The sequence below is a fragment of the Moschus berezovskii genome, chromosome 8 (assembly GCF_049115385.1).
Source record: "Moschus berezovskii isolate FMDL1 chromosome 8, NW_MosBer_1.0, whole genome shotgun sequence".
In the NCBI taxonomy this organism is placed as follows: Eukaryota; Metazoa; Chordata; class Mammalia; order Artiodactyla; family Moschidae; genus Moschus; species Moschus berezovskii.
In genome coordinates, this window is record NC_142467.1 from 50392915 (window position 1) to 50405764 (window position 12850).

A 12850-nucleotide genomic window follows, 5' to 3' on the forward strand; every position below is an offset into this window, starting at 1 on the left:
CTGATTAAGGGCCGCTGATCTAACCCATGCTCTTTCCTTATTTCTCACCCAGGGAAACTGAGGCTCTACAGGGAGAAGCTACTAGCCCAAGGCCACACAGCACATGGTGACAGAACCAAACGCCTGTGTCCTCCAAAGATATTTGCTAAGTTTAGCCTACTGTGGCCCTGGCCCCGGTAGTCTGTGCACACAAACAGAAGGTACTGTCCCTGCCTCTGGGGGCAGTTGTCAGCTCTTGGAAGAGCTGTTCTCCACTCTCCCGGTCTTTTTCCATAGCAATGGTGCCACCATTGTGAGAACATGGCCCTGACACAAGGCAGCGTGGCTATACGACTGCCACTGGTCAAATGAGGACTCTGTCCCGGTCAGTGGCAGGAGTGCATTAGAACCTCTGGGCTCTGAATTCCAGCTCAAGGACTTCGGGATGGGTCATGTCTGGTCCTTGGCAGGAAAGAAAACATTGCAATCAGTTTCTTCACTCAACACCTATGACTGAGTCTTTTCAATTCGATGTGCAAGGGCCTCACAGAAGAACAAAATACTGCTTGCCCTCAAGAAGCTTGAATTCTGAAAGTCACATGCATGCACAGGATGGGAGCCCAGAGAGGAAGTGACTGACCACCTGCCTTAGGAAGAGCTAACGTGAGAGCTGGGTGCTGAAGGATGTATTCACATAAATAATTCTTTTAGCCCTAAGAAAGTGCCAGTCTCTGTGCGCAGCCTGGGATCATGAGAATTCACACTGCTGTATCAGCCCCCAAGCTCCAGGGGTTGGGAGGGGATCAGGGAGGAGTCAGGCACTGATCATGTAATCACCCTCGCAGAGGGGCACCGGGGTGTGATGGGTGGTGCAAGTTATGGAATGCAGGGCATGAAGGGGAGAGAGGCAGGGTATGCAGAGTTCCATCACAGTCCTGACCATCTCCGAAGATTCTTCTGCCTTCCTTGCAGGGCAAAGAGCCCAAGGGCCACACCAGGCTGACTTGTGTCTGAGGCCATTTCATGCACATAGTAGGCTCCTGGCAGGAGCTTACTAGTGAGTCTGGCCAGTCTCTGAGTAGGCGGGGCCTGTACAATTTAGGTGGGGATGATCTTTAAGTTGCTAAGTTGTTAAGTGAAAGTCACTCGGTTGTATCCAACTCTTTGTGACCCCATGGACTATACAGTCCATGGAATTCTCTAGGCCAGAACACTGGAGTAGGTGGTCTTTCCCTTCTCCAGGGGATCTTCCCAACCCAGGGATCCAACCCAGGTCTCTCACATTGCAGGCAGATTCTTTACCAGCTGAGTCACAAGGGAAGCCCAAGAACACTGGAGTGGGTAGCCTATCCCTTCTCCACTGGATCTTGCCGACCCAGGAATCGAACCATGGTCTCCTGAATTGCAGGTGGATTCTTTACCAACTGAGCTATCAGGGATGGTCTTTAGGCAGCATCCAAATCCCTCTCGCTCATCAGTTCTTTATAACCTGAAAGCATTACCTGCAAGTTGGCCCCACTCTGAGGGAGGGAATAGCAGAGCAGTTTACCCCACTGTTGTGAGAAAGATTGGAGGCCCCGAAAGGAGCCAGAACCAGAGCCCAGTCCTGCTGATCCTCATACAACAGCGAGGGGGTTGGGTTCCTGAATTAGAGTAAACACACTGACCCTTCCTAACTGTATGGCCTTGGGCAAGTTACTTAACCTCTCTAAGCATCACTTTTTTCATCTGTAAAATGGGTTACTGATAATTTTTTTACTGATAAGTTAGAATAATCTTGGGGAAAATCCAACTCCTTCCCTGATAGCTCAGACAGTAAAGAATTTGCTTGCAATGCAGGAGTCCCAGATTCTATCCCTGGGTCAGGAAGTTCCCATGGAGAAGGGCATGGCAACCCACTCCAGTATCCTTGCCTAGAGAATTCAATGGACAGAGGTGGGTTACAGACAATGCAGTTGCAAAGAATCAGACACAGCTGAGCGGCTATCACTTTCACTAATATGACCCAGAAGAGCATGCATAATCTGGCCCCTGCCTAGCCCATCCCCACACCAATTTCCTGACACTTTCCCTTTAGCTACTGCCCTCCAGCTCTTCAGTTTGCCAACACAGCAAGCCTTCCTGCTTCCTGGCTCTGGGATCGTCATGAAGCTCCTTTGTCCTCCTTCAGCCGAAGCATCTCCTCTTAGAAAGGACTTTCCTGATCACCCAGTTTCTTCAGATGCTCCTCATCCCAGGTTTATTCTTAAGGTGCCCATGTCCCTAGTGACCACTCTTTGTCTATGTATTACCTGATCTAGGGTCAGTCTTCCCTCTAAACTGTAGAGTCCACTGTTGAATGCAGTGTCTGACACACATAGGGAGCTCCATAAACATTTCTAGAAGGAATGATACAATTTGTCAGGAGAACTATTTGAGATGATGCTCCTGGCACACTGACTTGGCACATGGTGTGTTACTACTGTTGTTGTTATTGCTATTATTATTGTTATATTGACAGGCACAGGGAGATATGCATTCTTCCTCCAGTGTTCATAGAGGAGCATATTTCAAGGGAAGAATAACTCCAAATGTACTCATCACCCAGTTTCAATATGGCCAATCTTATTTCACCATTACTCTCCATGCCGCACACCCACACATGCAAATGCATGCAGGGATTGCTTTATTCTGAAGCAAATCCCAGACATCACATTATCCCACATTAAAGGCCTTCTTAAAGGAAACGTGCCTCCAAGACTGGGGCTCACAGGGGAAGAGGCATAGATATGAACTGCAGGTCCTGGCATTGCTTCTTCTTAAAGACCCTCTATGGGAGGGGGGAGGGGAGGCTCAAGAAGGAGAGAATACATATATATAATTATGACTGATTTGCATTGTTGTACAGCAGAAATCAATACAACACAGTAAAGCAGTTATCCTCCAATTTAAAATTTTTAAAAAAATAAAAATAAAGAAAAAACAAATAAAGAACCTCTAGGCACCAATGGAAATATGGAGATAAATATACTCCTGCCTGAGAGTTGTTAATAAAATTAAGTGAGTGAATAGACACACACAGGGACAGTCCTCCCGCAGAGAATGGGAGTCAGTCCCATTATGGGGTCAGCATGGTTATAAAGCTCTGGCTTAGGAGGCAGGCAAGCTGGGTTTCAATCTAGTTCAGCTACTGACAAGGTAAATCGCCCTAGGCACGTAGCTAAACTTCTCCAGGCCTCAGTTTCCTCATCTGTAAAATGGGGGTAATCTCACTTGCTTCATGGAGTGGGAATGAGAGTTCAGTGCAGTCATGTAAGGAAGGGAGGAGCCCGCTCTGGCTCACAGAGCGACTCGGTTCTGACTAGGGGCATGGAGGAAGTAGCTCTTCCCCTTCCCCACTTCCCAGAGGCGATAATACTGCCTCTGAGAGGGCAAGAGCTGCCCAAGACCAAGTGCAGGGTCCCAATAGCTGTAGTGGATGAAGAGATTTCTTTGCATGAGCAAGTGGAGAAGAAGGTGACTCAGGGCAGAACCAGGCTTTCAGGGGCAGAGAGAGGCACGGTGAGGCAGACGGCGGTGAGGTTCAGAGGGCATACCTGGAAGAGCTCCGAGTCATCAGGGCTGTACTCGCTGGGGTCAGTTTCGGAGTTCTCTGGGCACCACTGCAGCTCCTCAAAGCAGGTGGCTGAGTCGAAGTCGCTGGCATCCAGCTGGGAGAGGTCGAGCTCAGGAAAGTCAGCACAGAGTTGTTCCTCCCCAGATCCACCCTGAGGAGACAGGTAGAAAGGAGGTGGGTCAGAGCTGAGCCTGGCTAGACCCAAGAAGGGACTCTCCCACTTAGGATGCTGCCAGTCTGAACCCTTGGCTGCCCTTGTCTAGGGCCTGATTTTGCCAAGTGACCAAGAAATGGAAAGATCTACCTCATACTCTTGCAACTGTTGAAACTACCAGGAGGTAGGTCAGGCTCTAGCATTATAAATGCCCCTGCCTGCTATAGCTTTCCTTCTCCTTCACACTCCTATACATCCCTCAAAGCCCTGCCCACATAGGACCTCTCTTCTCTTCCCAGAAGTGTTTGGTTGAAAACTTGATTACAACCTGTAAATAGAGATCTACTCCTTTCTATAACTGGTCCCATTTGAAAGGGGATTTCTAGAAGGCAACAATCCTTCTATATGAATAATGAAACAATAAAAAGCAAGAACTGACATCATTGAGTGAGTGCTGCATTCTAGAAAAACAGTCACCCAGGTTCCCAGAAATAATTGTCATGTCTAAAAGGGTAGATCACCCATCAGCAGACAATCGGCAAGTAATATTCCATCTATATCATGGAATATTACAGTGCTGTTGAAAAGAATGAGGGCATTATGTTTGTTTTCCATATCATGTTAAATCTAAACTGCAGAACATCAGCAGGTAAAATACTATCCCACATGTGTAAAAAGAATGAGACAGACTCAAGCCACACACTGTTCATGATAACATATATGAGAATACAGTGCCAATACATAGGAGGTCTCAGTTCAGTTTCAGTTCAGTCGCTCAGTCGTGTCCAATTCTTTGCGACCCCATGAATTGCAGCACTCCAGGCCTCCCTGTCCATCACCAACTCCCAGAGTTCACTCAGACTCATGTCCGTCGAGTCGGTGATGCCATCCAGCCATCTCATCCTCTGCCGTCCCCTTCTCCTCCTGCCCCCAATCCCTCCCAGCATCAGAGTCTTTTCCAATGAGTCAACTCTTCGCATGAGGTGACCAAAGTATGGGAGTTTCAGCTTTAGCATCAGTCCTTCCAATGAACACCCAGGACTGATCTCATTTAGAATGGACTGGTTGAATCTCCTTGCAGTCCAAGGGACTCTCAAGAGTCTTCTCGAACACCACAGTTCAAAAGCATAAGAGGTCTAGAAGGCCATAAGTGGTGGGTGGGGTAGAAGAGATTCAGGAAGGACCTGTTAACAGCACCGACTAAACCAGTGCTTCTCAGAGTGTGGTCCCAGGACCAGCAGGGGCAGCACCACCTGGGAACCTGATGGAAACAATGCAGATTCTCAGCCAAACCCAGACGACAGACTCAGAAAGTGATCACTTTCTCACCCTGGTCTCCCAGGTTTAACAGTTACCAAGGGACTTCCCTGGGGATCCAGTGGTTAAGACTCCAAGCTTCCAATGCAAGGAATTAAGATCCTGCATGCCACTGGGAGCAACCAAGAAATTTAAAAATTAAATTAAAAAAGAAAAAGTTACCAGTAGAAGGGTGCCTTGCAGATTCAGAAACAGCCTGAGTTGGGCGAGGCTGACAAAGAAACAGGATACCATAGACACTGGGGTCCAGCATCTATGAATCACAATCCCCATGCACCAGCTGTGATACCTTGGGCAAGTCCCTTCACCTCTTTGAAGCTCAACTATCTCATCTGTAAAATGGGACAATAACACCTGCTTCATACAGTTAATATTAAATGAGGCAATGTTATAACTTGGCTTGGTAAGTGCTCAATAAATGGTAGCAAGCAGGAATGGTGACAAATTTTTAAAAATAATATAAAACAGCCAAGTTTCATGGCAGGCAGAGATGGGTGGAACCTCCTTCGAGAACAGAAAGAGGCCTGCGTGACACTGAAGAGAAATAGGTTTTATCCAGGCCTTTTCCTTAATTGTTACCACTTACTAGGCCTCATAAATTATGAATAAATGTATATTATTAGCTCAACTTGACACAGGAAAAAGGCTTTTATCCGAATTTGGGTCAAATATCTTAATTGGCATTTTGCAAGAATCCTGTACAGCCGGGCAGCAGCAAGGCTGGTTCTCGCAAGCAGCCAGTCCCTGCTTTCAGGCCAGGTAGCACATGCCCAGAGAGTGTAACTCCAGGGACACTCCCAACCATGCCTGCCCTCCATCTGCCCAGTCTTCCTCCAAGCCACATGTGTTCAACACTCATGCGAATTAAGCCCTGTGTCACTCAGTGAGGATTCTCAGCCGCCGCCTGGGGCTGCCTCCTCCCCTACTAGTTGGCTCATGGGGTACAGTGGTCTTGCCTGTTCTAAACGGACGTTTGGTTTCTTTTCAGCTTTTGGCTGTGATGAACAAGCCTACAGCACTTGTGTACAAGTCTTCACGTGATAAAGACCCATACATCACACAATTTTCTCTCTCTTGGGAGAATATCTAGGAGTGGAATTGCTCACTCATATGGTAAGGGTCTGTGCATGCATGCTCAGTTGTGTATGCCTATTTGCAACCTTATGGACTACAGCCCACCAGGCTCCTCATCCGTGGAATTCTCCAGGCAAGAGTACTGGAATGGGTTGCTATTCCCTTCTCCAAAGCGATAAAAGCTACCTGAAAAACTGCTTTCCAATGTGGATGTGCCATTGCACACTCCCATAGGCTGTATGGAAGTTCCTATTGTTCCATGCCCTCACTAGCACTTGGTTTTGTCAGTATTTAAATGAGCCATGCATGATGGCAGGGGCCTGCAAACATTATATTAAATGCTACTGTGAGACGGGCCCTGTGATGTATAAGACTCAGTGCTTTCCTTCATGATTCGCCATCTTAGTGGGAAAAGAAAACACATACATATTTCATTACAGACTGTGTCAGTGCCGCAACGGAAACAAACCAGGTGCTCTGATGGAGGACGAGAGGGAGGGGAACCTACTTAGATGGGGTTGACCAAAGGCTTCCTGGAGAAGCCGACATCTGGTCTGAGCCGTGAAGGGGGAGCCAGGCAGTTGAAGATGTGGAGGTTTCAGGCAGAGATCCAGGTGGGGACCAAGCCTAGAGCGCCGGGCACTGACCACAGGCCAGTGAGGCTGCAGCTCAGCCCTGGAGTAGGGGGAGGGAGAGGATGCCTTCAGAGAGGCAGTGGAGGCCAGCTCAGGTTGGGATTGGATGGATTTGGGTCTTATGCCAAGTGTGATGAGGGTGGTGGCACAGGTGGTAAAGAACCCACCTGCCAATGCAGGTGACGTAAGAGATGTGGGGGTTCGATACCAGGGTTAGTAAGACATCTTGGAGGAGGACATGGCAACCCACTCCAGTATTCTTGCCTGGAGAATCCCCGTGGACAGAGGAGCCTGGGGGACTATAGTCCATAGGGTTGCAAAGAGTCGGATACAACTGAGGCAACTTAGCACACAAGCATGCAAATGGTGGGGGTGGGGCCAGTGTAGAAGCAAGCAGATGGGCTAGGCTGACTAGTATCCAGTAGAGACTCAGGCAGGAGGGCTGGGAGGACCGCACTGAGGGCCTGAGCAGGAGGAAAGGCCAAAAGCAGAGACACAAAGATGCTGGGCAACTGGCACCTCACTGGCCAGCAAAGCCCCCACTTATAACCTCTCTGGGGAGCTCTTTCTTTATATATTCCAGAATCAGCCCATCCTAGCAACTCAGAGCAGCCACCTCTCTAAGACTCACCTCTTGAATCTTACAAACATCTTTTAAATCAGAGTTCCAGAATTCCAGATCAGCAAGGAACCAGCTGCCCCAAGAGGCTGTCCATGCAGGTCACTGTGGACAATTCAGGAGCCCCCTTCCAGAACCAGATCTGGTATGTCTGCCCAATGCACGTGTGTGCAAGGAATTCAGACTTAACCTCGAGGCCTCCGTAGACACAGCTAAGAACTTTCGACTCGCCTTCACTTGGCACAGATGGAAACTGAGGTCCAAGGAGGACAATGGATTAGCTCAGGGTCATCCAATGAGTATCCTTCCTATGAAAGCCATGCCACTGCCTTTATAAAATGCCATCAAGTGGCCACGACCACTGCACTGCATGTATTGATTTATAGAGCAGCTCGACACGCTAAAAGTGTACCTAGGACACAAAAATAAAGAAACCTCAGCTTAGCAGCCTTGTCGATTAGGGCTGAGGCCACTCTCTGGCTAAAAACCATTAAGCATTGCATTAATAGTGATTTCTCTGGCCCTCTCCATATTTAGAGAGGCTTTTGGAGGGGTGCCTCAGGTGACCTAAAGGGCCTCTAAAGCAGCCGGCTCCAGGAGGCCCCACTCACAGAGTGGGGGGCAGGGGCGTCAGAGCACAGGCTAAGCCACAGTGACTGAGCACTTTCTATACGCCGTGGGTCAGGCCAAGTGCTTCATCTGCATCCTCTCATTGAATTCCTCTAACAACACTGCAGGGCAGGTTACCACTAACCAGGAAACTCGGAGATCCCGTCACCTGTATTGGTCTGCCAGGGCTGCCGTAAGAGAGCACCACAAACTGCGTGGCTCACACAACAGAATTACTTTGCCTCCGCGTTCTGGAGGCCAGAAGCCTGAGATCAACATGCTGGCAGGGGTGGCGCCTTCTCCCCGTGTCTCTCTTCCCATCATATTCCTCCTACACCTGCCAGGCTCTGTGTCCAAATTTCCCTAGATTAGGCCCCCCCGATGACCTCATTTTAACTCAATGACCTCTGTACTAGAGACCCTGTCTCCAGATAAGGTCGCATGTTGAGGTAATGGGGTTTAGGAGGCCAACATATCTTCGAAAGGGGGATGCAGTTCAACCCTTAGCACCCAGGGTCCCAGAAACGTAAAGCTGAGATTCTAACCCTGGGTCTCCTGGCTCCTACACAGCCTGTGCTATTGTCTGACATCCTGCTTCTGAAGGTGAGAAGGAACTTTTAAAACCATTCCCTCCCATTTATGGGCTTTCCTGGTGGCACAGTGGTAAAGAATCCTCCTACCAATGCAGGAGCCACAGGAGACACAGGTTCGATCCCTGGCTCGGGAAGATCCCCTGGATGAGGAAATGGCAATCCACTGCAGTATTCTTGCCTGGAAAATCCCTTGGACAGAGGAGTCTGGCAGACTATAGTCCTTAGGGTTGCAAAGAGTCGGACACGACTTAGCAGCTGAGCATACACTCATGCATTCCCATTTATGGATGGGGAGACAGAGCTTTGGGAAAAGTCTGAGAACGACCCAAGTCACAGGGTTAGTTTGTAGCTGAGCAAGGACAGGCCTGGGGCCACACGTGCTGTGTTGTGCGCTGGCCCCAGGTACACAGTCCCCTGTGGTCCCCACCACAAGTCTGCTTACACCACTGCGGCAGGCACACCTCTGGCTGCTGCATCATCTGTACCCATTCCTCCATCAACATCACACCCCGTATCTAAGCAGGCTGTGGCTGCCCCAAGCCAGGGAGATAAACACCCCTGGCAATGGATTAATGGTGCTTCGTCCAGGTTCATATAAGTGCCTTCATTGGAAGCTTGTGCATCTTGTCGGAAATCGATTCCCTGTTTAAGAAAGAATACATCTGCAGGAAAAATTGGTGGCTCCACTTTCCTGACTACAATCAGCAAATCGCCTAGCTTAGCGCGCCTGGCCCAGAGCACCTTCTCAGAGTTATACCTGGTAGAAGGAAGCGGGAGAGGGGGAGGGGCAGCTGCACTAACAGAGCCTGGGTGCTGGGCCTGCCCGCAGTCACTATGCAGCCTTCAGTGGGTCGCCTCCTCTCTTGGGTTCTCACTGTCCCCTCTGGAAGGAGAATATCAAACAAACGGACCCTATGGACCCATCGTGTTCAAGCGCTTGATAGAATTCTGTACTTATCTAGTTTCTGTGATTCACATAGACTTTGGGGTGAAGGCAGAATAAATAAATGAAGTTTATGGAGGGGGAAACCAAGTTACAGAAGGAAGCTCTGTATTAACATGGAAAAAGGCCCAAACAAGAAGTATAAAAGGTTAAGCCTGGCTTGGTTACTAACACTCATCCTTTGTCAGGACCTACATTTTGTAGCCTCAGTTTCTATCGACAAAATGGGGATAATAAAAGAATCCTACTTCACAGTGTCCTTACAAAGATAAAATAACACAGGTCAGACTCAGGTCTGGCATGTGTCAGATACCCAGTGAATGGTGGTCACAGATATAGCACTTACAGTTGACATTCAAGTGACATTCACAGCTATAACTCATCGATACCTTCCCAAGAGGCAGGAAGGTAGGCAGTGGTCACTGTTCCCACTGCACTGATGGGGAGAGCCTCTCAGAGGGTCAGTGCTTCAGGAACTTGTCTCCTGACCCATCCCCTCAGCCCTAAACCTGCTGGAGCCCTCAATCTATGTTCCTTCAGCCTGCACCAGCCCCCACTCCAGCGTTACCGTGGCTCGTGGTTCCCCTTGGAGGATGATCTTGCCCTAACAGAGAGACCACACTGGCTCTCTCTGGGCCTCACACACTTCTTGACCACCATATTAGATGCCCTAAGTACCGCCCTACTGCCAGCATGGAGCCTCCTTCACTGACAAAGTTGTATTTGATGGTCTCAGCCAAGTTTTCCCTTTTAAATGGCTGGGCATGAGATCTATTAGGGTTGCAGGTATCTAGCACTGGGCTCACCTTTCCTGCCTCCCTAACCGTGGCAGACACCACTAATCAAACACGGCTCTACTTCCCAATGAGCCCCAAGCATTTGCAACGAGGAGCCTTCATGGCCACTGCTAATCCATCAGACCCAGCCTGGTCTAGACCTATGAGTCTGTGCCTCTATTTGCCTTCTAGGAAGGGAGGAAGTAAGTATGCATGAAGTCCCACAGAGTCATTTCTCTATAAAGATGTTACCCTTTTTCTCCTCCCACCTCTGCTTTTTGGCTGGCCTCCCACCCATTCCCCTTCCTAATGTGGCAGCCCACTGATCTTCCTTGGGGACATCATCCCTCCTCCCAACCCAGTCGGTCCAGGTGAGTATAGTCTGGCCAATTTAAAGGGTTTCATCCAGTGATGACGGCAACTGGGTCACAGCAGTGGTTCAGGGTGAACACCAGGAATGTGCTGGAGCATTTGGACAAGGGTGCCCAGCTGCTTGAATGTAATTCTGGAGACACTGAGAGCCATTTTTGCTTCTGCCTGAGAATGAAGCCAGCACAGGGAATGCAGAGTCAAGAAGCAAAGATAGATGTATTCCTGAGAAAACAACGTAAACACTTGGATCCAGCTGTGCCTGAAGCCAGTCTAGTCCCTGTTTTTCACAAATATGTGGGTGAGTAAGTTCCCTCTCCAGATTAGGTGCCAGCTGGAGTTTACCATCTATCAATGAAAAAGTTATAATTGATTCATCTCTCTTACAACCAAAAGAAAAAAATCTAATCTTCCCACTGTCTTCCAAATTAGTACAAAACTTCTAAAGATGCTTCCAGGAGAATAGTAGGAAAAGTAATTGATTTTTAGACCACAAAGAAATACTACCAGCCTCCTCTGAAATAAGACTCAGGAGTCATAGACATAAAATTAAGCTCCAGAAAGAATAAGTAGAAAATGTAGCAGCTCTGAGCCAGCCTAAAAGAAAAAAACATTCTGAGCTTAAAGATAAATCAGACCATTGAAAGGATCTTTTACCGAGATACTCAACGCTAAGTGTCTCAAAACATCATGGAGGCCCTTTCCACACGAAAGCGTCAGTCCCAGGCCTGCCGAGCGCAAACTCAGTGATGTTCAGCCCTTTTCAACCAGGTCCCAACCCCCAGCCACACAGCTGCCCACTCAGGGCTTAGTGTAAGGTGATTTGATGGAAGATCACCAGATCTGGTGTGAGTGGGTCCTCCAATCCAGATAGCAAAACAGGTCCAAGGCTCAGAACTGGGCTACAAGGCCAGGCCAGACCCAGACAACCAGACAGGATGACAAGTTAGTTACCAGTGACCTTGAGGAGGCAGCTCTGATTGGCAGACGGGTGAACAGCATGGAAGAGGTGGGGTCCCTGACAATTTGATGCACCAATCGGCCCTGGGTCAGTCACCTTAGGACGTGAGGGAGCAGTCAGCTTGGAGCTCGTTAAAGTCTTCATCATTTTGGGCAGTTTTCTGTTACTTGCCATCAAACCTAATCCTAATCAGGCCTTGTCAGGGCTCTGGTACAACAGACGCTTCCCTAAGCAGCAGGCCAGGTTAATCCACACTCCTCATCCCCTCCTATGACAACACACATTACTGAGGCCCATGGTGCCCCAGTGTCTCAGAGACAACCCTCCAGGTCATCTACACACCTGCCTCCAGTAGCTGGGTTGTTTGTTCAATGTCGGTTATGTTTTCTCCCAAACACAACTATAACTTTTTTGTTTTCACTGTGCCATGCGGGATCCTAGTTCCCAGACCAGGGATCAAACCTGTGCCCTCTGCAGTGAAAGTGCAGAGTCCTAACCACTGGACCACGAGGGGATTCCAATCATTACAAATTTTATTATTTTTTTAAAATATTTGTGTATTTGGCCACACAGCACAGCTTGCAGTTCCCCAACTAGGGGTCAAACTCAGGCCCACAGCAGTGGAAGTATGCAGTCCTAATCACTGAACCACCAAGGAATTCTGATAATTACAAACTTTAATGAAATGGTTCATCAAGAGAAAATATGAGGATAAGAGAAGAGACTGCAATGGAAACTAAGTTGAAGGCTATGGAAGAAATCAATAAAGTTGAGCTGTTTTTGTTTTTGTTTTCCTTAAAAAAAAAAAAAAAACCCTGCTGTCAAATTATGTGTGGGTGAATTAATAGTAGAAGATTAGGAAGACATTGGCAAGAATCTGAAGAACTCTGCACTTAGATTGCTTGACGGGAGTCTAAATTCTTAATCCAATTGAGTGCATCCCCAGTCTGGAAATAGGAGCTCTGGCAGTGTGGGTGTGGACTAGGTAGGAGCGAGAGCTTGGGATTTCAGTGCCAGCAGCACAAGCAGTCCCAGAGCAAAGACTGGCAATAATGAATGTGCATGCCATATGGCTTCATTAAATAACTACGGTAGGTATTAGGTTTTATGGTTTTGTGCTTTCACTGACTTTGTCTGAGGAATTCCCCTCTCTGGCCCTCCACCTACCCCTCCAACCCCCAGCTGTAGTTCCCACTCTTTATCAGATAAGGTGACTATTATACATG

At 48.4% G+C, this 12850-nt stretch overlaps 1 protein-coding gene across 3 annotated transcripts in view; it reads right to left on the bottom strand.

The window, feature by feature from the left end:
* PPARGC1B (PPARG coactivator 1 beta) overlaps nt 1-12850 on the bottom strand; it is a 118922-nt gene that overhangs the window by 31290 nt on the left and 74782 nt on the right. For 2 of the 3 annotated variants that reach the window (XR_016038025.1, XM_055431494.2), the window contains exons 2-3: nt 3555-3725; nt 2271-2357 (exon numbers count right to left, since the gene is read on the bottom strand). Coding sequence is in view for 2 of the 3 variants with exons in the window: in XM_055431494.2 (XP_055287469.2) it covers nt 2271-2357; nt 3555-3725 (258 nt within the window). In the remaining variant the exon portion in view is untranslated. The remainder of the gene's footprint in view (nt 1-2270; nt 2358-3554; nt 3726-12850) is intronic. The other variant, XM_055431495.2, reaches the window with a different exon arrangement.